Source organism: Dermochelys coriacea, chromosome 3 (assembly GCF_009764565.3).
Source record: "Dermochelys coriacea isolate rDerCor1 chromosome 3, rDerCor1.pri.v4, whole genome shotgun sequence".
NCBI lineage: Eukaryota > Metazoa > Chordata > Testudines > Dermochelyidae > Dermochelys > Dermochelys coriacea.
Genome location: NC_050070.1, coordinates 111,051,074 through 111,077,387, shown reverse-complemented (window position 1 = coordinate 111,077,387; position 26,314 = coordinate 111,051,074). Strand labels below are relative to the sequence as shown.

At 43.1% G+C, this 26,314-nt stretch overlaps 1 protein-coding gene across 7 annotated transcripts in view; it reads right to left on the bottom strand.

Moving 5' to 3' along the window:
- UTRN (utrophin) overlaps window positions 1–26,314 on the bottom strand; it is a 607,443-nt gene that overhangs the window by 210,359 nt on the left and 370,770 nt on the right. For 4 of the 7 annotated variants that reach the window (XM_038397679.2, XM_043511142.1, XM_038397678.2 and 1 more), the window contains 2 exons: window positions 15,956–16,051; window positions 5,059–5,231 (listed from right to left, as the gene is read on the bottom strand). In XM_038397679.2, coding sequence (XP_038253607.1) covers window positions 5,059–5,231; window positions 15,956–16,051 — 269 coding nt within the window. The remainder of the gene's footprint in view (window positions 1–5,058; window positions 5,232–15,955; window positions 16,052–26,314) is intronic. The other 3 variants (XM_043511144.1, XM_038397682.2, XM_043511145.1) reach the window with 1 other exon arrangement.

Sequence of the window (26,314 nt, the reverse complement as noted above, 5' to 3'; positions counted from 1 at the left end):
CTCAGATCCCATCCATCTAATATCCCATCTAAGGGGATTAGGCCTATTTACCCTGAATATTTAAAGATCAATTAATTACCAAAATCACATTATCCTATCATACCATCTCCTCCATAAACTTATCGAGTAGAATCTTAAAACCAGATAGATCTTTTGCCCCCACTGCTTCCCTTGGAAGGCTATTCCAAAACTTCACTCCTCTAATGGTTAGAAACCTTCGTCTAATTTCAAGTCTAAACTTCCTGGTGGCCAGTTTATACCCATTTCTTCTTGTGTCCACGTTGGTGCTGAGCTGAAATAATTCCTCTCCCTCTCCTGTATTTATCCCTCTGATATATTTATAGAGACCAATCATATCTCCCCTCAACCTTCTAAACAAGCCAAGCTCCTTAAGTCTCAATTCATAAGACAAGTTTTCCATTCCTCGGATCATCCTAGTAGCCCTTCTCTGTACCTGCTCCAGTTTGAATTCATCCTTTTTAAACACGGGAGACCAGAACTGCACACAGTATTCTAGGTGAGGTCTCACCAGTGCCTTGTATAATGGTACTAAAACCTCCTTATCCCTACTGGAAATGCCTCTCCTGATGCATCCCAAAACCGCATTAGCTTTTTTCACAGCCATATCACATTGGCAGCTCATAGACATCCTATGATCAACCAATACTCCAAGGTCCTTCTCCTCTTTCGTTACTTCTAATTGATGCGTCCCCAACTTATAACTAAAATTCTTGTTATTAATCCCTAAATGCATAACCTTACACTTCTCACTATTAAATTTCATCCTATTACTATTACTCCAGTGTACAAGGTCATCCAGATCCTCCTGTATAATATCCCGATCCTTCTCTGAATTGGCAATACCTCCCAGCTTTGTATCATCTGCAAACTTTATGAGCACACTCCCACTTTTTGTGCCAAGGTCAGTAATAAAAAGATTAAATAAGATTGGTCCCAAAACTGATCCCTGAGGAACTCCACTGGTAACCTCCCTCTAGCCTGATAGTTCGCCTTTCAGTAGGACCTGTTGCAGTCTCCCCTTTAACCAATTCCTTGATTTACTTGTACTGAAATGAGACATTTGTGGAGATTTTTAGGACAAAAACAATTAGATTTAAAAAGAATCAACCTATCCATCTAAGTTGCTCTCACCTCTAAAAGCTGGTATTGCCTAAGGTTTTACAATTCTGTTCCAGTTATTTAGCAGACTTCCCATATGCAAAATTAATTGAAACTTTGGGAGGAAAAAAATATGTCACTAGTCAGATATTTAAAGACACTAACAGTGTTTCACTGTTAATTTAACATTCCCTGCAATAACATTAATCATAAATGAACTCATTTGGCATTTATGTGAATTTTGTGGTATACAATAGGAGATTAAATTCACTATTATTTACCATTAATGAGTGACCATTTGTGTGCCAGATTAATGACAGTAGCAGAATATTACCAGCATACAGTTTCAAAGTTTGGTGGAACCCAGATGTTCAGAAAAAGCCAGTAAAGTAGTATAAAAGTACTGTTTAGGAATGAAAATGAGTAAGTATCTCACCAGAAACACTGTAAAGAGATATAAAAGTAATGCACACTTAATGTGAGTATCATGGTTTATTTTAACCCAACATTCCTGCTTTTATTTTCTATATTATTCCTTATACAAGTGTGATATATAGTTGCCATAGATGAACGGACACATGCTCAAATCTACAAAGGAACAATTAGGTTTTTGATGGAATTATGCTCAGGGTATGTGCTAAGCAGCAGTGGAAAAAAACAGTCAGGTTTGGGTTTCAGCCACAAGGTTCAGTGAATTCATTTTGTAATCTCATCTGTATTTGTGACACAGGCATCAGTAGGGGAAGAGCTAGAACTAGGGGGAAACTATGTGGGTCTGAAAGGCATCTTGAGTTTTGGGGACTTTTTGCTTTTCTTTTGTGCCTCATGGAGAAGATTTTTGTCCCTGTTTGGAGACTGGTCCCACTCTAGATAGTGCTTTCCTCTGCAAGAAAAGCTTTGACTCTCTGTGCCCCTGGTCATTGGATTCATACAAGAGAACTTCCCTCAGAAGGCCATTTGAAGTGGACTGGGTCAAGGGATTTGGAGGTAGGGGCAACCGTCAGTGGGGGATTTATTCCAAAAGCATCGCAGGTTGGTGAAGAAGGATGTGCCTGCTGGATCCCAAGTATTGAACTAGGCCGATATCCCTATCAGATTCTTGGCTGGAAAGGAGGAAGGCAGAGGCCACAAAAAGCAAGCCAGATTCAGAGTCTCTTCACCTGGCAGAGCAAGACTCTGCAGGCTGAGAGCAACTGTGCTAGAACTCCCTTTCTATTGACCCTGAGAGGTTCTTCTCACAGCTGGAGCACCTTTTGGCTTGCTCTGTTTGGATAATTCCATCACACTGGGGGACAATGGAACAAATGGAGGAAAGTAGTTCAGTGGGTGGTCTCATTCAGGGAATCAGTCTTCCTCTCCCACACTTCCTCCTCTCACCCCACAAAAAAACCTTTTGTCCCCTACATGAAAAGGGCAGAAGGGGGAAAAACACCAATCATTGATGCCCCAAAATTCTGCTTTAAAAGACAGGCCTCTAATGTACAAGACAGGAAAATGCTGAGCTGCTGCTCTGTTTGTGTTGTAGACGGCAGAGAATCAGCAGTGAAAGTGGAATAGGTGTGGTCAACTCTAAAATTCCTCTGGTATTAGCAAGAAGAGAGATGCAATCCAGACATCTGAGATTGTGGGCGAGGTCACAATTGCCAGAAATGTAAATTCTGAAGTAACTTCTGGATTGTATCTGAAAGTACACCTCTAAATGCTGGCAGCCTTTCCAAACTATAGCACTCTTTACACATGGTAACAAGCGAGGAAACTAATCATTCTGGATAAAATCCACTCCTGTAAACAGGGCTAGCACTAGGCTCAATGTACCATTTGAGTCTCACTTCAGTTTGATGGTAAGGGTTTAAATTGGATTTAAGTGGTGCATGGGGACTTGTGCTAGCCATTTGCAGTGTGAATTATACTCAAGAGTGCCTATTTCAACAAGGACTAAAGCCCAGATACGAAAGTGCGCATGATTGGAAATTTTATTCTGTAAAAGAAATGGAATAATCCTAATCTGGGCACAGTACAAAAACAGAACACAAGATCACAGCAAAATCAGACTTTTCAAACATCAATATTAGCCTATAAATTCGATTTGTGGTTCTTCCCGGACCTATTCTACATTTCACTTATAGTTCACCTCTCAGTCCAGGCACAGCAAGAAAATAGAAGCATTAAATGCAAACAGTTAGAGAAACGCAGTCTTCACACAAACAATATTTATCATGTCTGTCCCTCTCAGATTTTTTCATTATTTTTTTATTCCTGGATTTAGACAATAAAACTATAAGTGAAGCATGGGCAGAACCACAAACATTTCCGTTTCAATGGATATTAGAAAAGATTAATCTGTTTTGTATATGTTACTCCAATTTGTCGGCAAACTCTTTCCAGACTGTTTTTTAGTTGTAGTTCATATTCAGAGTGACATGCTGTTCAGCAGCAAAGTGGATGTCAACAATAATCACATCCACAGTGCTAACATTAATGATGTCCTGTAGACAACATGTTCCATGTATACACAGAAATTAAAAATAGTTTTATATCAAAAAAGAAAGCATTTCCACAAACCTTCCTTTTAAAATAGCAATCACAGTTTCGTACACAGCCTCTTGCCTGGGAATGACTGACTGGGGTAAATGGCTCGAAGGCAATTTGGACCATTAATTTCTCCCAAATGATCATTAATCCCCAGAAAAGGTCAAATAACTCAGCTGTAATTGCTGGAACTCTTCAGCTGTTGATTAAACTGTAACATATGAACGGCTTTTAATCTCCCTCTTTTGGTGATTTATTTGGTGAGTGAAGCTCATGGAAGTCCAAGTTTAGAGAGACTTGCTTGAACTAATCATAGAGCATGTCAGTCTCTGCAAGCTCCCTTCCAAACTCTACTGGAGCCCTTAAATTCCAAAATATGCTATTCTGGCTGTGGGCTGAGCAGAGGCTGCCCCTTGGGCTTGTCTGTGTGACAGTTCAGCAATATGGCTAAGTGGAGTCTAAAATTAAATGACACAATCATTTGTACCCTTAGTTTATAATTTAAACTGTTGTGCCAAAATTCAAGTCGATTGAATTTTCTGGCCTTTAGAGAATTAATACAGATACTTAAGATTACTGGAATAGAACACAGTATAGTTTGCTTTAATCAATAGCAAAGTAATAGCTATTAAAACCTCTGTAAAGGCATTTACAAATGATTAACTTTAATTTGGGATTCAGTTTACTCCCTACAACAACTATAAGATAATAGTCTTCTTACAAAACAAGATTTTAATGGAGACTCTTGTATAACACTGGATTGGATATTCTAAAAGATATACTTTGGGAATTATTTGGAAGAAGTTCTATGGCCTATATTATATAGGAAGTCAGACTAGATGATCACAATGGTCCCTTCTGGCCTTGGAATCTATGAATCTGTGAACATTTAAAAAGGCAGTGTTTTTCTTTTCACTATTAAGTTCAAAATAAAATAAATGAACACTCCTTTTGCCTATCTACTTACTTTTAAACAATTTTTCATAAATCATCATCTGCAAAGATCTTCCACAACACACACACACAGAAATACAAAAATCCACATACCCAAGATATCAACAGTATAAAAGTACTAACTTCAGTTAAAAATATAGATTCTGTTCACACCAGATTTAACTCTACAGAGACCTTCTGATTGCAACACTGAGATAGGAGAATCAAGCCCACTTTCAGAAGACCTTAATAGCGTGTGCAGCTGTAACCTGCCAGAGAAGAGAGTTACCTGACGAGAGTTTCCTAAGTAGTTAAACCTCCATGGTTAGAAAAAGAGCCCAGAGTTCTTATATCTGAGCCCAAAAGTCTTTTAAACAAGGAGAATTGAATTCTCTCTTTTATAGTCCAGCAATATTTTAGAACAACAATGAAAGCCAGCCATTGTCCCATTCTTATTATGATGCTTCCGTTACTAACCTGATGCCTGCTGACTTTGCTTTCAGGTCATTCCAGCGGTGGTTCATGTCATCAAGACGGTGCTGGAGCAGTGCCGCTTCCTCGGAGTTTCCCAAGGCTTTTACCATTTTCTGTCTGTTTCCATCAATGCTTTTGAAGATGTCATTGTGGGCATCAATCTCAGCCTGGATGTCCTGGAAAAACAAAGAGAAAAACTCAGGTATGTTAGTTCTGTAACTAGAGCAGAAGGGATATATTTGTTATGAGCTTCCCTCCCACCATACCTCTGATGAAATTTGCCAGTTATCAAGACTGCAACTTTGGAGCTATTTTGCAACATTTTCTTCTAAATAGAAAATTTCCCACTATCTGGATGTTTACAGAAAAAAAGAGCCACATTTCCATGAAAATTTGTACTTGTGAAATTTCAAAGAGATGAAGTGAGCTGTAGCTCACGAAAGCTTATGCTCTAATAAATTTGTTAGTCTCTAAGGTGCCACAAGTACTGCTTTTCTTTTTGCAAAGGAGGAAGTAACTCAAGCCCAGGCTGTCTAGAGGACTGAGCACAGTGCTAGGAGCCAGGAGACATGGAGCTCTATTTCCACCCCCAATTGGCCTTAATAGTACTTTGCAATTGTATAGCACCATTGATCCTCAAAACATATACGTAACTATCATTATCCCTATTGTACAACTGGGGAAATGTGAGTTATAGATATTAAGTGGGTTGTTCAAGACCACACAGCAAGCCAATGTGGGAACTAAATCTCCTGAAACCTAATCCTTCAGGCCAGCAGCCCCCAAAGCAGGTGACTTGACCTTTCTGGCTGGCACTTTCAAAAGAGCCGAAGGAGCAAAGAACTCAAATCTCATTGACATTGCTATTATTAATATTAATAAATAATAAAAGTAGCAGTTAGGTTCCTCACTGTCCTTTATGCCTTTGAAAATCTTCCCCACCTGACACCCGTCTATATGTGGCTCCAGAAATGAAGTCCCCTACATCTTCAGATGTCATTTAAGGTGTCTACCACTACCCTCTTTTTCCTCCACTATACAACATTTACAAATGCACTTTCAAATCTTCACAGGCAAAAAGTATGTGATCTCAAGGTTTATCATACTCACTTGCCCCTTAGCTCTTTAAAATAAAATATAGCAGGAATTTCATGTACAAATCCAATGAGATCCACTCACCCTGCAGTGCTTTAGGCTATATATTCTAGTTAGAAACATTCACAGTGTATTTCTGCAAGTTAGACCTAATTTTACTGACTCTGCTACAGCAATCACTAAAATCTTTTTCCACTTCAACTACTGTACACTAGCTTTTGCTATATATGGTATATATATAGTATACAGATATATACAGTATATATGAGAGGGCAGGATACATGTTATACTCTGCAGTAGATACTACCACTGGGGGAAAAAAACAATTAAAGTAAAAGTAGACGGCAAGTTCCTCATTTCCCAACCCTCCAAATGAAATGGAGTATATTCACTGATCTCACATCTTCACCAAAAGACATTACTGTAGTCCATCAAACCAAGCACATCTCAGTCTTCATTAAAATAAAATGCAACAGCACTGACTGACATCGAAAGAAGCTCCAGTATGATCAGCCACTGTTTTCTAACATCTGTGTATGAATGTATAAATAGACAAATGTAAATGAATGAAAGAGCCCTGGAAATCTCAATGAGATCAATCAACAAAGATCATTACAGAAACCTGCTACAGATACAAACAAAAACTTCCTTTTTCAGGGGAAACAAGAATGAAATCCCTTAAAGGTTTAATTCTTCCAAAGTTTCTTCAATATAGGCCATCCCTTCCCAGTGGGCTTTTAACCAACCCCCCCCAAGTGGGTGATGCTGAATCTAAAAATGGCTGCTACGCATACAACAGACATTTGGGAACGCACTGAGTGTTGATGTTCACTTGGGATGCTGTGAAACTTATAATTATACTCCTTCAAAAAATCAGATGAATAGCTGAAAAAATGAAATCTTTGGGGAAGAGTCTATACTTGACAGAAATCATGGAGTGCAAAAACATGTATATCTCTGTTCCTTCATAGGGCAGGGCAACTAAATTACTCCCAGTGCTAGTGAACATGGCACAGTAACTCTGCCTGGCACTGCCACTGAACTGCTGTGTGGCTTTGGGCAAGTCACTTTGCTATTCTGTGCCTTAGTTTCATTCATGTAAAAGAGAGACAATGATATTTGTTCTGCTATGAAGAGCTAGATATTATATTTCTCATCATGCTGAGAACAGACCCTATGAAAAGGGTATTACGGGAATGAACTTGCACTGCAGTACTGGAACCTGAATTAGGCAGCAGCGCCATCAAACTCCAACAACCTTCATATATTCATAAAAGTATCTGTGGTTCTGATCCTTCAAGTTCATATATGCAGGCAGATCCCCGCAAATGTGTAGACACCTTAAAATCAGCTAGACTCTGCACAGTTGCAAAGGGCTGATCTTGTAAGAATGGGAGATTGGGTTGACATTGAACTATGTATTTCACAGACCTAGCCATATCTCCATTTCCAATCTTACCTCTCCCACACTTAAGTAGCAAATCCAAACTGATTTCTAATTTTATGACAAAAATATTTATTTTGGGCTATTTAGAACCTCCAATCAAAATTTCAGCTCTGATTTCATTTAAAAAGGGACACTGGTTAGTATGTTCGCTTAAAAGGTCAAAAAATAATGTTTCTTTCAAAATGGTTGTGATTCTTGTATTTGAAAAATGCCATGTTATGTTGAACAAGCCACTATGAATTTATTGTCTTTGCATTCCTGTTGACATGATTCATCTACGATGCCCATGCTACTGACAGTACAGTTCAGTGAATAAGCTTTGTAATTAACTTGTCTTCCTATTGTTGACCTTCTCTGGTTAGACAGAAACAAATACTACCAGTTGCTACATAAACAAACACAAAGTGGTGTATCAGTTTCTACAAGAGCAGAGACCTGCCTCAACAGAGCTTATGAAGACAATCAGAACAGGGGCTCCCCTACCCCACACATCAGCAATCCCTTGGCACAGATGGTGGGTGTGGGCAGGGTGGATGGTGGAAGGTAATTGATGGACAAAAGAAGAGCCATTTATCTGCACTGGAAATATAAGAAAAAATAAATTTGTTAGTCTCTAAGGTGCCATAAGGACTCCTCGTTTTTATTTTTAAAAGAAAAGACAGTTAGCTTTTCTGTAATTGGTGTTCTTTGAGACGTGTTGCTCGTGTCCATTCCATATTAGGTGTGCGCGCTTGCCACATGCACCATCGCCGGAAGTTTTTCCCGTAGCAATATCCATAGGAGACCAGCTCTGGCACCCTCTGGAGTGGCACCCGCATGGCACAATCCAAGGGGCGCCGCTGCCAGCTCCCCCCACCCTCAGTTTCTTCTTGCCAGAATTTCTGACAGTGGGGAAGGAGAGTGGATCATGGAATAGACATGAGCAACACATCTCGAAGAACACTAGTTATGGGAAAGGTAACTGTCTTTTCTTCTTCAAGTGCTTGCTCATGTCCATTCCATATTAGGTGATTCCAAAATAGTACCCCTGGAGGCGGGTAGGAGTTCAAGGATATGTAGATTGCAACACAGCTCTGCTGAGCCCAGCATCATCTCTGGCCTGCTGAATGATGGTATAACGAGCCATGAACGTGTAGACAGAGGACCATGTTGCCATTCTACAGATGTCCTCAACAGGGATGTGTGCCAGAAAGGCCGACGAGGATGCCTGAGCTCTAGTCGAATGGGCTCTGACAATTGGCGGCGGGATTGCAAGAGGTGATCCAGTTGGAAATCCTCTGTGAGGACACCAGAAGGCCCTTCGTCCTGTCTGCTGTAGCGATGAAGAGCTGAGTCAACTTACAGAAAGGCGCAAGGAAAAACCCTCTAGGTATGCTCTAGGTAAAAAGCCAAGGCCCTTCAGATGTCCAAGGCATGCTGCCGCCTCACCGCACTGGTCTTGTGCAGCTTAGGACAGAACACCAGGAGGAAGATGTCCTAGTTCATATGGAAGGTAGACACCGCCTTCGGCAGGAAGGCCAAGTGAGGCCTCAGCTGGACCTTGTCTTTGTAGAATACCATTTACAGCAGTTCTGAGGTCAGGGATTTAATCTCAGAGACTCTCCTCGCCAATGTCACCGCCACCAAGACCATGAAAGGTGGGAAAGGGAGCAGGAGTCCAGTGGCTCAAAGGGCAGGCCCAGGAGCCTGGAGAGAACCAAGTTAAGATCCCACTGTGGGACCGAAGTCTGTACCTGCAGGAAGAGTCTCTTGAGGCCTCTCAAGAATCTGACTGTCAGGTCATGAGAAAACACCGTCTGGCCCTGGATAGGTGGATGAAAAGTGGAGATGGCTGTGAGATGCACTCTAATGGAAGAGTGTGCCAGATAGACTGTACGAAAGAGCACAAGGGACAGATGCTACGCTCGGATGCCCTCTGTGAAAACCTCATCCACTTGGCCAGGTAAGTCAGTCTGGTTGAGGGCTTCCTGCTTCTCAGGAGGAACTGCTGGACCTCAACTGAGCAGGTCTGCTCCTCTGGGTTCAGCCATGCAGCATCCACACCGAGAGGTGGAGGGACATGAGGTTGGGGTGCAGGAGCTGACCATGGTCCTGTGACAGCAGGTTCAGTTGGTTGGGAAGGGGCCAGGGAGGGGCCGCTACCAGGTTCACGAGCATGCCAAACCAGTGCTGGCAAGGCCATGCTGGGGTGATCATGATAACCTGTGCCTTGTCTCTCTTGATCTTTGCTAGGACCTTGCTGTTGAGAGGAATCAGAGGGAACGCATACATCAGGTTCCCCGACCGTGACTGGAGGAAGGCATCAGAGAGGGAGTCCTTGCCCAGGCCTTGCAATGAACAAAACCAGTGGTATTTCCTGTTAAGCCTGGTGGTGAACAGGTCTACAAGGGGAGTTCCGCACCTCTGGAAGATCATGCAGGCTACCTCTGGGTGTAGCGACCACTTGTGATGAGAGGAGAAGTCCCTGCTGAGGTGATCCACTAGCCTGTTATTGATGCCAGCGAGGTGACAAGCTTCCAGATGGTTTTGTGGCTGGTGCAGAAGTCCCAGAAATGAGTGCTGCTTGGCAGAGAGTCAATGAACATGCTCCCCCTTGCTGCTGATATAGAACATCGAGGCTGTGTTGTCAATCAGGACTCTCACCACCTTGCCTGACAGGTGAGGTAGGAAGACTCTGCATGCAAAGGGGACCGCTCTGAATTCTTTGACATTTATGTGCATCATCATCTCCTCCAGGGACCCTGGGTCTGGAGGTTGCTGAGATGCATGCCCCAACCAAAATCTGAGGCATCCAATACCAACTTGATGGAATGATGGGGGATGTCGAATGGAACCCACTCTAGGACAGTCGTGCGATTGGTCCACCATCGCAGTGAGGTGAGTACTGTCAGGGGAATGATAATGAACTTGTCCAGGTGATCTCTGGACTGGGAATAGACCGTCACCAGCCATTACTGCAGGAACCTCATCCGGAGTCTGGCATAGCAGACATATGTGCGTGCTGCCATGTGACCCAGCAGACGCAGGCAAACCCTGGCCATAGTCAAGAGGAAGATAGAGACTTCCGCGATGAGGTCCATCAATGTATGGAACCTTTCTAGAGGCAGGAATGCTCTGGTGCAGGTCAAGTCGAGCACCACTCCGATGAACTCGATCCTTCGCACCAGAACTAACGCAGACTTTTCATCTTCCACCAATAGGCCCAGGGAGCGGCATGTGGCTTTCAGCACCGCAGCATCCTCTTGGACCTGGGAACTGGAGCTTCCCTTGACGAGCCAGTCATCAAGGTATGGGTAGATCTGGATACCCTGATGCCTGAGGTAAGCAGCCACCACCAACATGGTAAATACTCTGGATGCTGTCGCCAGGCCAAATGGGAGGACCGCAAACTGGCAGCGGCAGGGGCCCACCATAAACTGGAGGAAGCTCCTGTGACCTTGAAAAATCACTATGGGGAAGTATGCATCCTTCAAGTCAAGGGCAGCATACCAGTCTCCCGGATCCAGGGAGGGGATGACAGATGCCAAGGAGATAATGCATAAAACTTTAGCTTCTTTAGATACATATTGATGTCCCTCAAGTCCAGGATGGGCTGCACACTGCCCTTAGCCTTTGGAATTAAGTAGTACCGGGAATAGAACCCCTTGTTCCTGTACTTGAGAGGAACTTCTTCCACTGCATCCAGTTGCAGCAACCCCTTTACCTTCTGTGCGAGGAGACTCTCGTGAGAAGGGTCCCTGAAGAGGGACAGGGATGGGATGGGGTAGAAATAAACTGAAACCCTCCACCACAGTATTGAGGACCCAGTGGTTTGAAGTTATATTGTTCCATGCAGGAAAGAAAAACAAGGTGGTTGGAGGCCATGATGCGAGCCAAGGAGTCTGCTGCATCCGAGGCTGCTTGGAGGGCTGATCTTGCTGCAGCTGTACCCTCTTCAAGGATCGCTCAGAATTCCTTCCTGGACCCTTCGAGCAGCAAGGCCTCAAATTTGGCCATAGACTGCCACAGACTGTACTCATAGTAGCTCAAAAGGGCTTGGTGGTTGGCCACTCTCAACTGAAGGCTGGAAGACTAATACATTTTTCACCCAAACAGATCCAGTCTCTGAGTTTTTATTCTTGGGTGTAGCCCCGGGTGGACCCTGCCTCTCCCTCTGGTTAACAGACTCAACTATGAGGGAGTTTGGGGCCAGGTGAGCATAGAGATACTCACGGCCTTTAGCTGGCACAAAATATTTGCCCTTTTTGAGATGGGTGTCAGGGAGAGGGGGTTTGCTATAGGTCATTAATTATTTTCGATACTCCCTTGTGTAGGGGTAAAGCCACTCTAGCAGGTGCCATGGAGCAAAGGATTTTGAACAGTGAGCCAGCAGCTCCTCAAGTTCCTCTGCCTGGAACCCCAGGTGAGAGGCGATCCTCTTCAAAAGCTCCTGATAAGTCTTGGTGTCATCTTGCGAAACTGGGTGAGGGGGATCTGTAATCGCTTCATATGGCGACGATGAGGACGAAGCCAGCACCGAGGGATCCACCACATCCCCTGGTAGTCCAACTGGCTGCTCCCCTAGGTCCTCATGGGCCTGGGGGGGTCTTTCCATGGGGCCTTTACCTCCGGAGGAGGGCGAGCTGCTGCGGCCTATCTGAGGCCCCCGCCACTGATTGGGCGGCCAGAAAGGCGGCGTGAACCTCCATGGATTCCAGGGGCACCACGCTGCCAGCCATTGGCCTGGAGGCCACGGGGTCGGTTGTGGTGCCGATGAGGTCGAGGATACCTCTGGTGCCAGGGTATGTCCTGCTACTAGGGACTCGTGATCAGCACTGGAGTCGTAAGCAGAGCGGGAGCTGCAGAGTGACCATGACCAGCTGGCCCAGTAGCTGCTGTGCCTCAGTGCCGACCTGTCCGATTAGGATGAGTTCCTCTAACATGACCCCAGGGATCTTTGGCGTTTGGCAGATCTGCGTCAATAGACCAGCGATCTATGCCTCATGCTGCTTGACCTGTACCGGGATCTAGAGCAGGACCCGGAGTCTGAGCGGGCCGGTCATTGGTAAAAATCTCCCTGATTGAGGGGATTCGCATCTTGGCAACAGGTGGCGGCGAGCGGTTGACTGGTGACCCTTTCTGCAGATCAGTCGCAGGACCGGTGCAAAGGCATTGGAGATGGGTCAGTCTCGACACTCATGCCTGGGGGTGAGGGAATGTGCCTTTGCAGGTCTGTGCCAGGTTACTGGTGAGCCGTGTGTCAAATCCTGCTGTCGGTGCACAGAGTCCAGAGACTGATGAGGGCCTCTCTGAGCCAAAGTCTGAGGCACGATGGCTCCGTGCGGCCAAACACTGGCAGGATGTCCCCTAGGACTGGGAGTGGCACTGCTGAGGCAGGGACACTCGGAACAGTTCCAAGGAGGGTTTACCAGCGTCAGGATCTCCTGTGCTGCCTGCAGGGCCTCAGGCGTCAAAAGGACTTCAAGTTGATGGAGGCCCTCATCACTGTCCTGTGTGGAAGGCATAGTAGGGGGAGCTCAACATAAGCTGGTGCCCGACTCCCTGACAGAGGTTTTGAGCCACCCAGCATGGATCATGGCTCTCCTTTGGCCCTCTCCTTTCCCTTTTGAGAAGTAGAAGATCTTCACCTCTTGGGCTTCTTGGTAGGGGGATCGGTGCTGGCTTGTAGACAGCACTAGCGGGGTGCTCCATACTGATGCTGCAGTGCTCGGGGCAGAGTCAGACCTCTGCTCTGGTGCCAGCACCGACTCCGTCAGGAGTACCCTGAGACAGATGTGTCTTTCCTTTTTTGTCCTGGGTTGGAATGACTTACGTGTGACACTTGTCGTGTATATGTCCTTCTCCTAGACGCCGTAAACAGCTAACGTGCAGGTCGCTGATGGGCATGGGCCACTTACAACAATGGCATGGTTTAAAGCCTGGGGACCAGGCATGCCCTGTACCTAGGCTGAGTCCCATACCGGACCAACTAACTAGAACTAACTAAAATGCTAAACTATACACAACTATTTTAAAAAGAAACGTTTGTGAGATGCACTGAAGTAAGCTAGCCGAAGCAGCAGAAGTTCCAGTACCGTCACTGGCACCAAGAAGGAACTGAGGTTGGGAGAACCGGTAGCGCCCCTTATACCGTGCCATGTGGGCTGGTCCCCTATGGATACTGCTAAGGGAATAACTTCCGACACTGGTGCATGTGGGTGAACACGCCTCTAATATAGAATGGACATAAGAAAGAACTTGAAGTTTTCCAATCTAGATATTTTTCATGGCTTAAAGATTGACAAGGATGAAATCCTCCGCCTTTCCCTGTAAGACCCACAAACCTCTACCCTAACAGTTCCCTCTACTTCTCATTCAATGACCCTAGTTTACTGCATTACCCCATCTTTCCCCTCCACAACTGCCACTCATGTTCCCACATCATGCACATACTCTCTTGCCTCCCTGAGTGCTCTTCATTTCAAAACTGGGCAGCCCAACTTCAGGACATGCCCCCTATCCCCAATTTATGCTAGTCCTGGATCCATTGCCCCTTTTTTCCAGGCCTTCTCCCCAGACTCATGCCACTTCACATTCTTCACTCCCCTTTTCCATGTCCTGCAATTCCTAGCCCTCTTCATCCATGACCACTATCTCCGGCTCAGCCTAGCAATTGCAGCACCATGGTCTATGTATCAGGTCAATTTCTATCTTTCAACATTTTAAAATAATATTAAGCGTCTCCCAAGTGAGCACATGAAAACAGCTCCACATTGTCTGGGCCACAGTAACAGATAACAGAAGCCAGGGGTAAAACAAGGAGAAAAACCAAAATACCGCATTGTGTCACAGGAAGAGACATGCACCACCATTCAAGAACATCTCCTCATTCAGGTCTGAAGAGCTCTGTGTAGCTCAAAAGTTGGTCTCTTTGACACCCAGCAGAAGCTGGTCCAGTAGAACAGACTACCTCATCCACCTTCTCTGACTAGAATATTGAAAAAAGCCCCAAGGCCCAACTGACGTCAGTGGGAGTTGCTATTGACATAGCCCTAAAAATGAGGTTTCATAAAATTAATGGCCACTTTGAAAAGTTTGGCCCTCAACTGACTTGTCCAAGGTCACACAAAGTCTGTGGCAGAGCTAGGAACAAAACCTAAATCTCATGAGTCCTCCCATTCCTGAACTTCAAGCTACAAGACCAAACAGGTAGTTAGGAACTGTTTGATTTGTTAGTGACAGCACAATGGATATTTTAAACAGTTATTTCGATAGCAGAGACATTAACCACCAGATTATAGCAATTTATTACAGAGTAGGGTTGCCAACTTTCTAATTGCACAAAACCAAACATCCTTGCCCCGCCCCATCCTGCCCCTTCTCCGAGGCCCCACCTCCTGCTCATTCCATCCCCTCTCCCTCTACCCCTCCCTCACTCACTCATTTTCACCGGGCTGGGGCAGAGGATTGGGGTGTGGGAGCGGGTGAGGACTCTGGTTGCGGCTGGAGATGAAGGGTTTGGGGTGTAGGAGGGGGCTCTGGGCTCAGGGTGGGGCTAGATATAATAAGTTCTGGGTGTGTGGGGGGTTTCAGGCTGGGATAGGGGGTTGGAAGGCAGGGAGGGTGAGGGATACGGCTGGGAGTGCGAGCTCTGGGGATGAGGGATTTGGGATGGAGAAAGGAGGTAGCGGGCTAGGGCAGGGGGTTGGGGCATGGGAGGTGGTTGGGGTTAGGGTTGTGGGCTCCTGGAGGGAGTTTGGGTGTGGGAGGGGGCTGAGGCGGGGGTTGGGGTGTGGGAGGGGATTCAGGGTGTGGGCTCTGGGCGGCACTTATCTCAGGTGGCTCCAGAAGCAGACGGCATGTCCGACTTCTAAGTGGAGGGACCAGGGGGCTCTGTGCCTGCAGGCACTGCCCCTGCAGCTCCCATTAGCCACGGTTCCTGGTCATTGGGAGTTGCAGAGCTGGCATTTGGGGGTGGGGACAGTGCATGGAGCCCTCCTGGCCACCCCGTGCCTAGGAGCCAGAGGGACATGCTGGGAGCTGCATGGAGCTGGGTAGGGAGCCTGTCAGCCCTGTGCCACAGGACTTTTAACAACCCGGTCCTGCTAACCAGAGCTGCCAGGATCCCTTTTTGATCAGATGTTCCGGTCAAAAACCAGATACCTGGCAACCCTATTACAGTGTGAAATTCTGGTCCTAAATTACACAACAGTATTCTATTATCAGCCACGTTTGAAATGGCTTTTTCAGAATGGAAACACCATAAGACCCTCAATTCAGACTGCAGTAGCACAAACTCTACCACTATAATTACTGCCACTCATGTTTTTGTTTAGGTTTTGCTTGTTTATTCACATGTGTTTCCATGATGTTACATACAGAGCCATAATATTTTCTTCTGAAAAAGGTCTTCAGAGCCTGCCCTCCACTAACGGTAAAAATACGACGTGTTGGAGAAAACTCCTTATTCCCAACCTGTGATTTAAGCAAAACAAAACAGAATGAACTTTTAAGTAAAAGGTAAAATCTCACTCTTTTCTGTTCTTAAGAAACTGGAACCCCAGAATATTGCAGTTACTTGGTTGTAAGTACTAACGCACAGAAGTTATTTTATTAGCCATTGTGGATAAAAAGATGTATGTCAGGCTTCCCTAAATAGTGTGTTAAAGATACACAAAACCATATTAAATAATAATATAGTTTAATAGTTAAAACTCATTATGGAAAAGTCCTATACAATACAAAATTATAATATTTTTATAGGTTTCTTTGTAACAACTGCTTAGAATTTAATAAATATTTTTCTTCTCCTGTAAAAATTCTATAGCGTTTTTAGAGAATTTCTATAGAACTCCATTAAATTTCTATAAAAAGCTACTGGTTTCATTCCCAGCAAACTCAGTAAGAATTTCCCATAAAGCAGGTTTCAGAGTAGCAACCATGTTAGTCTGTATTTGCAAAAAGAAAAGGAGTACTTGTGGCACCTTAGAGACTAACAAATTTATTTGAGCATAAGCTTTCGTGAGCTACAGCTCACTTCATCGGATGCATTCAGTGGAAAATACAGTGGGGAGATTTATATACACATACAGAGAACATGAAACAATGGTTTTATCATACACACTGTAAGGAGAGTGAGCATTAAGATGAGCTATTACCAGCAGGAAGGGGGATGGGGAGAAGGAGGAAAACCTTTTGTGGTGATAATCAAGGTCCATTTCCAGCAGTTAACAAGAACGCCTGAGGAACAGTGGGGGGTGGGGTGGGGTGGAGAAATAACATGGGGAAATAGTTTTACTTTGTGTAATGACCCATCCACTCCCAGTCTCCTTCCTCAGACGTTCTTGTTAACTGCTGGAAATGGCCTACCTTGATTATCACCACAAAAGGTTTTCCTCCTCCCACCACCACCCCCACGCTGCCTTCCTGCTGGTAATAGCTCATCTTAAGTGCTCACTCTCCTTACAGTGTGTATGATAAAACCCATTGTTTCATGTTCTCTGTATGTGTATATAAATCTCCCCACTGTATTTTCCACTGAATATGCATCCGATGAAGCGAGCTGTAGCTCACGAAAGCTTATGCTCAAATAAATTTGTCAGTCTCTAAGGTGCCACAAGTACTCCTTTTATTTTTCCCATAAAGCAGAGACTATAATAAGGTTTTAAGAATGATAATCCCCAGAGGACAATATCCCAGGCTATTTCACCATTGTGGCTTTAATTTTGTCACTCTCTCCATCTGCCACCTTCCAACTCCTGACCTCTGAGGGTTATGACTGCTCCACAAGGGAGCTCAAATGCCTTGGAAAGCTCTTTCATTTGGAATAACCCATGAGTGTCAATTGCAACCGAATGGAACAGCAACATGCCAGACAGACATCAGCCAGGACATCTCTATTTGGTCACTTCTAATGAGGGTCCACAGTGGTTAGCAAAGCAGTGGAGGCTCCTCAGGGCAGACTACTTGCTCTGTTTTGAATCAGATACATTATTATATTTACCTACTACTGCTGTAAATTGCCTGTGAGTGCATTTGTAGGTCAGATTCAATGCTCACTAGCCCCCATTGCAGGAAGGCTTTGCATTTCTTATGGGGAAGAATGCACATTAATTATGTGCTTTTCTCCCCCAAAGAAAAAAAAAAGCTGCCGCCAAAAGGAGACAATTAAGAAATAGGAGGACGACAGCATCAAGAGAAACAAGGGACAGATTTCCTGAAGGGGGACTTTCTTCTAGCCCCAGAAGAGAATTCTGACTTTTGAAGGATTCCTCCCATCTCCCATGCCACGGAAGCCTGAAGTTGTCTGCTTTTAGGCAATCAATTCAGAAGGAATTCACACAGAGTAGAGAAGCACACATGTACATGCAAACCCTTGGGCAGAACTGCCACTATTATAAATCCAGTACTGGCAGAACTACATATAAAGAAAGACATTAAACCTTCTAAAATGTCACACAGACAGCACCACCTATCATATCTACTGTGATTACTATGTAAGTAGGTCAAAGCAGTATACAAAAGCAATTGGCTCGAGTATAACAGTACCTTAATTAGTGTTTAAGCTCTCAGATACTTTCTAAACAAGAGTTTAAAAGGAAAAAACCCTCTAGATAATATTTTTCATCTCCTTATTTTCCATGCTCATATTATCAGAAGTCTTGCACTGTAGCAAGGGTTTGCAAGAAGCTGACTCAATTCTCAATCAAACCTGTAGAAAAGCTTAACAGGGGACATGCAAAATGGTTAAGGATTCTTTTAACACACATGAACTATTTGTTTTCAAAGCTTGAGATTTCAAAGTGTGTTGACACGGGACAAATTTTGCAGCCCAGTCACGTGGCAGCGACTGAATGTCTGAAGAGCAGCATAAATCTAGTTCTACTAATTCCAGCAGTTAGATCTTTGGGACTGAATAAAGCCAAAGCAGCACAACCCTCTTCAGTGTAATGTGACTCTGCTTTTGCATATGGGTTGCTCAAGCTTTGGGAATTCCATCTGGCTTCTGCATTACCACCACAGTAATTCTCTCTTTACAACATGTATTCATGCTTCCAGAAAGTTAGGAGTAGCTACAAAGCAGGATCTCTCATGATGCTAGTATTCCTGGTAGCAAACCATTCTGCCAAAGGATGAACATGACGTGTGCATGTGTTTACTGATGTCATGGGGGAAAAGGCACATGAGGAAGAGTTGTTCTGAAAATACATATTCAAATTTCTGATCACAGTTCATATAGTGAATGTTGCACAAATATTAACATTCTTCTACAGTACTTAGTTATTCTCCTATACCATATTAGGAAACCCAACACAAAAGATAAAAGGATACAGCAAGCTTTAGACAAAAAAGCAGAGAAAAGCGGAGATTTGTAAATTCTGCCTTTTGTCTAAAACTGCTACAATCAATTCTTTTAACAGGAATAAGATACTGGATGTCTTTCACTGGCACATTCAAAAACACAAGGGAGAACGTGAAATGTGCAGACACCAGGGCTCTATGTGGTACAAAAGAAATACACTAGTGGTAGTACCACAGCTACTTTCTAAACTGTCATTAAATGACCCAAAGGCATCTAGAAGAATGAAGCTTACTAACATCTGTTGTCTGACCTAAGCTTTTAAGACAAACAGCAGCAATTACAGCACTAATGTCCAGATATTGCCTACAATTACTGACTCTCAGAGAGGTTAAGTGTAGCAAATGATTCGTGTTACATGTACTATATACTTATTAAGAAAAAGCACGTCACACAAACAGAGCCTTTTGTTGTCAAACTTTGTCACCTGCTGTTACCAGCTGTCACTAGAAGACACTTTTTCGTTTATAATGGTGGACCTGCAGTACAGTACCCATCTCACTGTGTCTGCAAACTAGCTGAGAAGTCGCAGATGAAACTGCAGTTGAAGATACTGCAGAAAGCTCACATCTATCAATCTTTTCAGAACAATGGTACTACTGATTTTGAAATGAAATGAAATCATTAAACAAGCCATCCCTCCCATAAGAATAAAAAACCTTCACTGTATTCAACAAATAACCTGAGTTCAGTTTCCATCAAGGACTACATTGGTAATGTCTCTTTTAGAGTTGCAAAAATTGCATACAGGGTGTAAACAGGATTTTTTTTTTTAGGATTTTAGGGCATGGGTGTGTGGCTCTCTCTCTTTCCTATCAAATCTTGCAATAACCTACAATTATTTTTAAAGCTGAACGCTTAGGAAAAATAACATTTATTTGCCCTCCCAGCTATGGCTCTGTATAACACCAGCAGATTTACTGTGTATTTTCCATGGAAAAAAAGACTGCATGAAAACACAGTAAGTGGAGCCAAGCTAAAGATTCTGTTACATGAACACACACTACTGGTTTCAGAAGTGCTAACACTTAGGTGAAAGTGGTACGTTTTAGATGAGTTCAAGTACCATAAACTCTGATCAGTGTAATTGCTACACAACCAAGCATCCTGCCTCACAGGATTACGGTTATCAGGGGTTTAGATAAGGGAAAGACTAAAACTAGATTGGGATGAGGAAGAGGTGATGAAGATGTGGGGAGAGTACTATTTTTATTTGATGAAGTCATTTTACTGTTAAATTCACTCAGATCTTTTAGTTTCACAAAAACAATTTTCAGTTAAATTAACAGCATGTTATGAAGCACTCTCTCCTGATGCCAAATTACATGAAATCACAAGCACTATGAAAAGTACCTTTGTACTCAAGGCTGAGCAACGCTGAATACTTCTGTGACTTATTTTAAAAAAAAGAGAAAGAAGGTGATTGGCAGAGTAAATGCTACAACAATACCTCTACCGCCTGTGAAAGAAGAAAGAGAGAAAAATATTACTTTTAAATATTTGGGAGTTGACATCTAAGGACCTAGACAAACAGAAAATGAAGTTGGTAAAATTAGAATGACCTGCCCTTTTGTTTCTTTATTTGTTTGAAAAAAAAAATACCTTGAAACTTGTCTCCTCGTACCTTTTCAAATTTTGTCAGCAACTCCTGTAAGCTGAAGGTCAGGCCAATCATGGTTAGGTATTCCTTCGAGCCTACATCTTTCTGATAAAGATCCTCCAGTCAAGTCTATAGCCGCCAAAAAGTTGTGTGTTCTGTTTTTTTCCAACTATGCCTCCTTTAAACCCGTAGGAAAATCCTGAGCACGTACCTCCCTTGCACTGTACTCCTTTGGTGTAAGCTTACATTGTATCAACATTTTAGTGTTCCCACTGTACCCACTTGTTCTTATGGGCTGGACAGTTCAGAGTGAATGGACTCGATGCTATTTGTTCTGTTAACCAGGTTCCATGATGCTGGCATGTTCTCCTTGTCTCTCTAGACGACCCAGGATTCCCTTTTGTTCACCCCTCTAATGACCTGCAGGTCCCAACAGTTTTCTGCTGGGCCCCAAGCTCAACGTTTGGTCTCAATTACACACAGCATAAGAAGCTATATCCTTGTGGCGTGCAGAAAGAAAAAAGCAAACTATTCCAATCTTGTTCCACTCAGGAGATTTTTCCCCAAAAGACATTTTTGGGTAGAGAAACCAAACGCCATCTTCTTTAGAGGGATTAAAATAGGGCGAAGTAAACTTCGGTCTGAAGAAAAAGAAGAGATATCACCAAAACGCTGGACAGGAGGCCACCCCTTCTCTCACTCACTCTCTTTCAGCCACCCGCAGATGTGTTGCTATGGTAATGACCAAGCTAGTTTCAGCCCATTTCCTTCTGTCGGCCTAGTGTAGGGGATGCTGTAGTGCAACAGCATTAAGGCCCAGTTTAAAAAAAGAAGTTCCTTCCCCTATTTAAGCAAAACCTCCAACAAAGGATCACGTTGTAACTTCTGAAAGCTTCGCTGGGGATCTCATCCATAGATTCCCTTGCTGCTCTGCCAGCAGTGTGCTAATCTATTCCCCAGAATTTGTTTGTTGTTTTACTCAGCATCCTCCCTTCCACCACCCCTCACTCTGCTCAGCAGCTAAGCTCACTCCCACTTCCTGGAGGCCTCCCTTGCTGCAAAACATTAATAACACTAAGAAGTGCAAAACTCCTGGACCACTAGCCCCCCCACTTCTCTACTTACTCATCACATTTCCCTCTCCTCAAGAGGAAACTGGGATATTTAATCGTTAAATAGGACTTTTAAAAAAACTGTTAAATTAACTGTAATATTGCAACAAAAGCCCACACACACACACACGCACGTACGTTTTATTACTTCATATGCAGATTGTTTTCATTTGAGGCCTTTGCTCTCATTTCAGCAAGAAACCTGACACCTGAAGTTTACATACTAGGAAATCTCAATTTAAAATAATTTCCACTTGAAACAGTAAACATGTGCGTGGCGGCCTGTTGTTGCTATCAGTGTTTTCTGTACATCACTTATTATTCAATTGGCAAGTGCTTCAATATGCTTTCCAGCAAGTGAAAAATATAGTAATAGTTTAAAAAACAAACCTAACACTCACAAAGTATATCTGTTATGGCTATCACTCATGTCACCCTTCTGTGAGCCATACGATGGTTTCACTTTTTTCTTCTTCATTATGTCACTATTTAGAGTGCCAATAAAATTATATGACAAAACTGTTCAAGTGACAGATTGTTCACTGTCAGTGGTATGTTCTCTGGAGACTGGGGGATGTTTTTAAGATGTACGTGTTTTGTAAAATACATTAACATGAGCAGGATTTTACTGCAATAATTGGTCTTTACTTTGTTTATATGTGTATGTATAAGTATGTTACACACATGAACACACCCAAACTAGACAAATGTTGTACAGAAAAAATTATATTCAAAATATTATGTGATAAAATTAGAATAATTTAGCTATGGGTTGCCAACTTCCTAATTGCAGAAAACCAAACTCTCTTGCCCTGACTCACTGCCCACTCCCTCCATCCTCCTCCCTCCATCACTTGCTCTTCCCCACCCTCACTCATTTTCATTGGGCTGGGGAATGGGGTTGGGGTGTGGGAGAGGGCAAGGGCTCTGGCTGGGGGTATGGGCTCTACGGTGGGGCTGGGGATGAGGGGTTTGCGATGCAGCAGGGGGCTCTGGGCTGGGAGGTGGGGCTGAGAGGTTCAGAGCGTGGGAGGGGGCTCCGGGCTGGGAAATGGGGTTGCAGTGTGGGAGAGGGCTCCAGGCTGGGGCAGGTGTGTGGGAGGGGGTATGGGCTCTGGGGTTCGGAGCGCGGAAGGGGTCTCCAGGTTGGGGCAAATGGTTGAAGTGAGGGAGTGGGTGCGGGATCCGGGAAGGCATTTGGGTGTGAGCTCCAGGAGGCGCTAACTACAGGCGGCTCCCAGGAAGCAGCGACACGTCTTTCCAGCTTCATGGCAGAAGAGCAGCCAGGGAATGCTGTATGCGCAGTGAATTATTCCCTAGGAGCCGGAGGGACATGTGTCCGCTTCCCAGAATCCATGCGGAGCCAGGCAGGAAACTGGGCAGGAAGCCTACCTGCCCCGCTGAACTGCCAACCAGACTTTTAATGGCCCGGTCAGCAGCGCTGGGTGTTGTGGTAAAAAAACAGACACCTGGCAACCCTATTTAGTTTACCAAACAGTGAATCAGGAATTGTTTATATTCATTCAATTTTTATTTATTTATTTATTTTTATAGACAGCAATAGCTGTCAACACATTACTAGTGAAAAGTGAGTTCAACTACATCTGACTATATCTGTATTTTGCAAGGACTCTACTCCCCTTTTATAGTCTGTATTTCCCTTAAATTAAATTTCTTTTCATAAACTCTATAAAACTTCTAAATAGTTAAAGAAACATGACCCAAACTGAATCCTGATCCCTGAAAACCTTCTGCATTTTACCTTCATAACAAAGGCTGCCAGATGGCTTGTGGGATTGGTAGTTCACATAGAGCTTTCATCTGAGGTGGCTGGTTTCAAATTTGCACAAGGAGAGTTACTAAATAGTTGTTATTCTCCAACAGACTTGCTGGTGGTCTCTGTGCAGTTCTAATGAGCAGGTATCCACACCACAAGACAAACACATTGGTATTTATTAGCCCAATTGTCATATAAGCAGACACATTAAGGAACAAATGGACATGGAGACTGAACTACTTGCTCAAGGTTCACTCACACTGGCACAACATTTTGGGGTTATATGAAAGGCTGCTGCATTGTTGTTGTGCTCCAGTGACAGAGAAATGCAATCACCAAAGCTGCCTGTCACCTTTCACCAGCACTGAAAATGCACTTTGAGAAAATAAATTTTTAAACAAAAGGAATTTATTCAAGGGTGACATCAGGCACTGGATTTAAACATACAAGGATCTTTGGAAAAATCCTCAGTTGGCAAAACTGTCATAGCTCCATTGAAGTCAAGGGAGACATAAAATTTACCACAGCTGAAGACCTGCCCCCTCTGAGCAGTTCAGAGAGGATTCTTTACTTGCTCAGAAGACCAGAACAGATAGGTAAAGTAAAGGGGGGTCGTGCACCCTCCCCAACCAACTCAACATATAATGTATTGTTAAAGGCCCATTAGTTTTGATGGTGCCCCATCAAAGTCAGTGAAGAAAGCATGCGTTAAAATATTAAGCTACCAAGTCATTTTATTATACTAGGAGTTTTCCCCTTTTTATATAAAGGCTCATTTTAAACTCCCTAATCTTCTATAATGGATCCTATTAAGATCTAAAATATAGACTAGTCTGATTGGTTTTAGACATATTAACTGTGCTCAATTTTCTTCTTCTCTAAATTAACCATTTACTGAAAAATCTGAAAATAAATATAGTGTGTCAGAGCCTTAAGACTGTACCTGCCTTTCAGGGAGATTCCATTGAATTCCTGTTTATACAAAACCCTACTTCTTTTCTGCAGGACACAGAAATTTTAGGTCCGATTCTTATTGACACTAAGGTCCCTTTCCATTGCACTGGCAGCGTATAGGGGTTGACTTTAAAGTTAGCATAAATTACATTTACATCCACTTTAGAGGTGTCTTTACACTAGGCCCATGACCCCAGGCCTGTACACAAAGTGCATACATCAATTTCTGTTTGACGGGAATACTCTTTATGTTGCATAGTTGGAGACAATAATGGGCAGCTCCCAGTTACCTATTCAATCATTCAAAAAAATCATATTCCAAAACAAGATCTATTTTATATCTTACATGAGATGTAGAAAGGTAAGTAGAGTGAGGTGGAAATGTATTGAATTGTTCTGTAGAATCCTGTGAAAAATGTTCCAATACACAATTTACTATTAGACTAACGTTTTCTGTAAATTGACTCTTCAATCTGAACTGTAAAAGTAGCAATAAAAGTGTTCTTGATGCTCCTTCACATGAAATTAAAATAGACTAATATTCACAAAAGTCTCCACTGGTAAAAGAAAATCCTCACTCATTTAGCTAGATTCTATTTTGCCAAATACTTACTATAGCCTTTGCGGCAAAATAATTCTGTAGACATTGAATGGTGGTGTTGGGTATGAGAGGTGTCAACCATGGTTGCTAGATATACCATAAAAAGTTACACTATTACATATTACTGTTTAAATTTTCATGATCAGCATTATCATAATTTTATATAAAAGAAACATCTGTTGTTGATAACAAAAATGGAATATAATAATGAAAGGTACAGCTCACACAAAAGTCTTAATTCAATACCAGAGTTCTAAGAAGCTGACGTTCTGCCAGTTTAAACCTTCATGCAAATACCTCTGTGCTAATCTTCTAGGGATAAACAAGCTTTCCACTAACAGTACAGTAACTTACTCCTGGGGGAATTCTGCATCACTGCACGTGCACAGAATTCATGTCCCCCTCAGATTTCTTTGCTTCCGTGTAGAAAAATTACTTCTGAAAGGGAAGCAAAGGGAAGCTGCAAGAACGGTCACACGCCCCTCCCCGGCAGCAAAGGCAGGTTGGTTTGGGTGCCCGGAGCAGCCATTAGTGATGTAAATCACCGGGGCGGGAAAGCTGGGCACTCATGAGAGAGACAGAACTTGCTATATTTTGGCTTATATTTTCAGTCAATTAAATGGCCATATCATCTCAGGAAGAACACTTTTCAGTGAAGATCGCATTGGCTCTAGTCACTTTTCAAATCTGGATTATTCTCTCAATTTACTGTGAACTCAAATCACATAGGAAGCAAAAGAGTTGATTCTGCTCAGAACTGAAACTCTGGCTAATCTGTTAATGTCAAAAGATTGTAGTTTCAAATCAGCCATAACCATTCATAAAATGATCTTTCCTATTTAAAAAGGGACTCAATAAGTATTGATTTATTATAAACCATGTCTTTTTCTTTTGAAGTTAGTCTTAAATTTGGGGGTATTTTTTAAAAACCTTAATGCAGAATATATCCTTACTGGAATAGTCAGAGAAATATTCCACCAAGAGCATAATTAATCTCTTATATAATCAGCGGATATCTACTGAACAGTTCTATGAAGACAAAAAAGGCCATCCATTCATCAGCTGAGAGATATCAGAGTTCACCTCAGGAGAGGCATAACTGAGCCCAGCATGTTTATACCTGTTATATTTTTCATACATCTTTTCCTCAGAGTAAGCTTCCAGCTACTAGTCAGGCAATTGGCACTCATTATCTCTATGTTGTCCTAGAAAGAATTTGGATGCATTAATAAATGAATAAACTGTGAACTTTCTAATTTGCATAGTTTTCAAGGATTATAGAGAAATACAATTACAAAACTGGAAAAGATAAATTACTCAAACCTTTTCCACCAG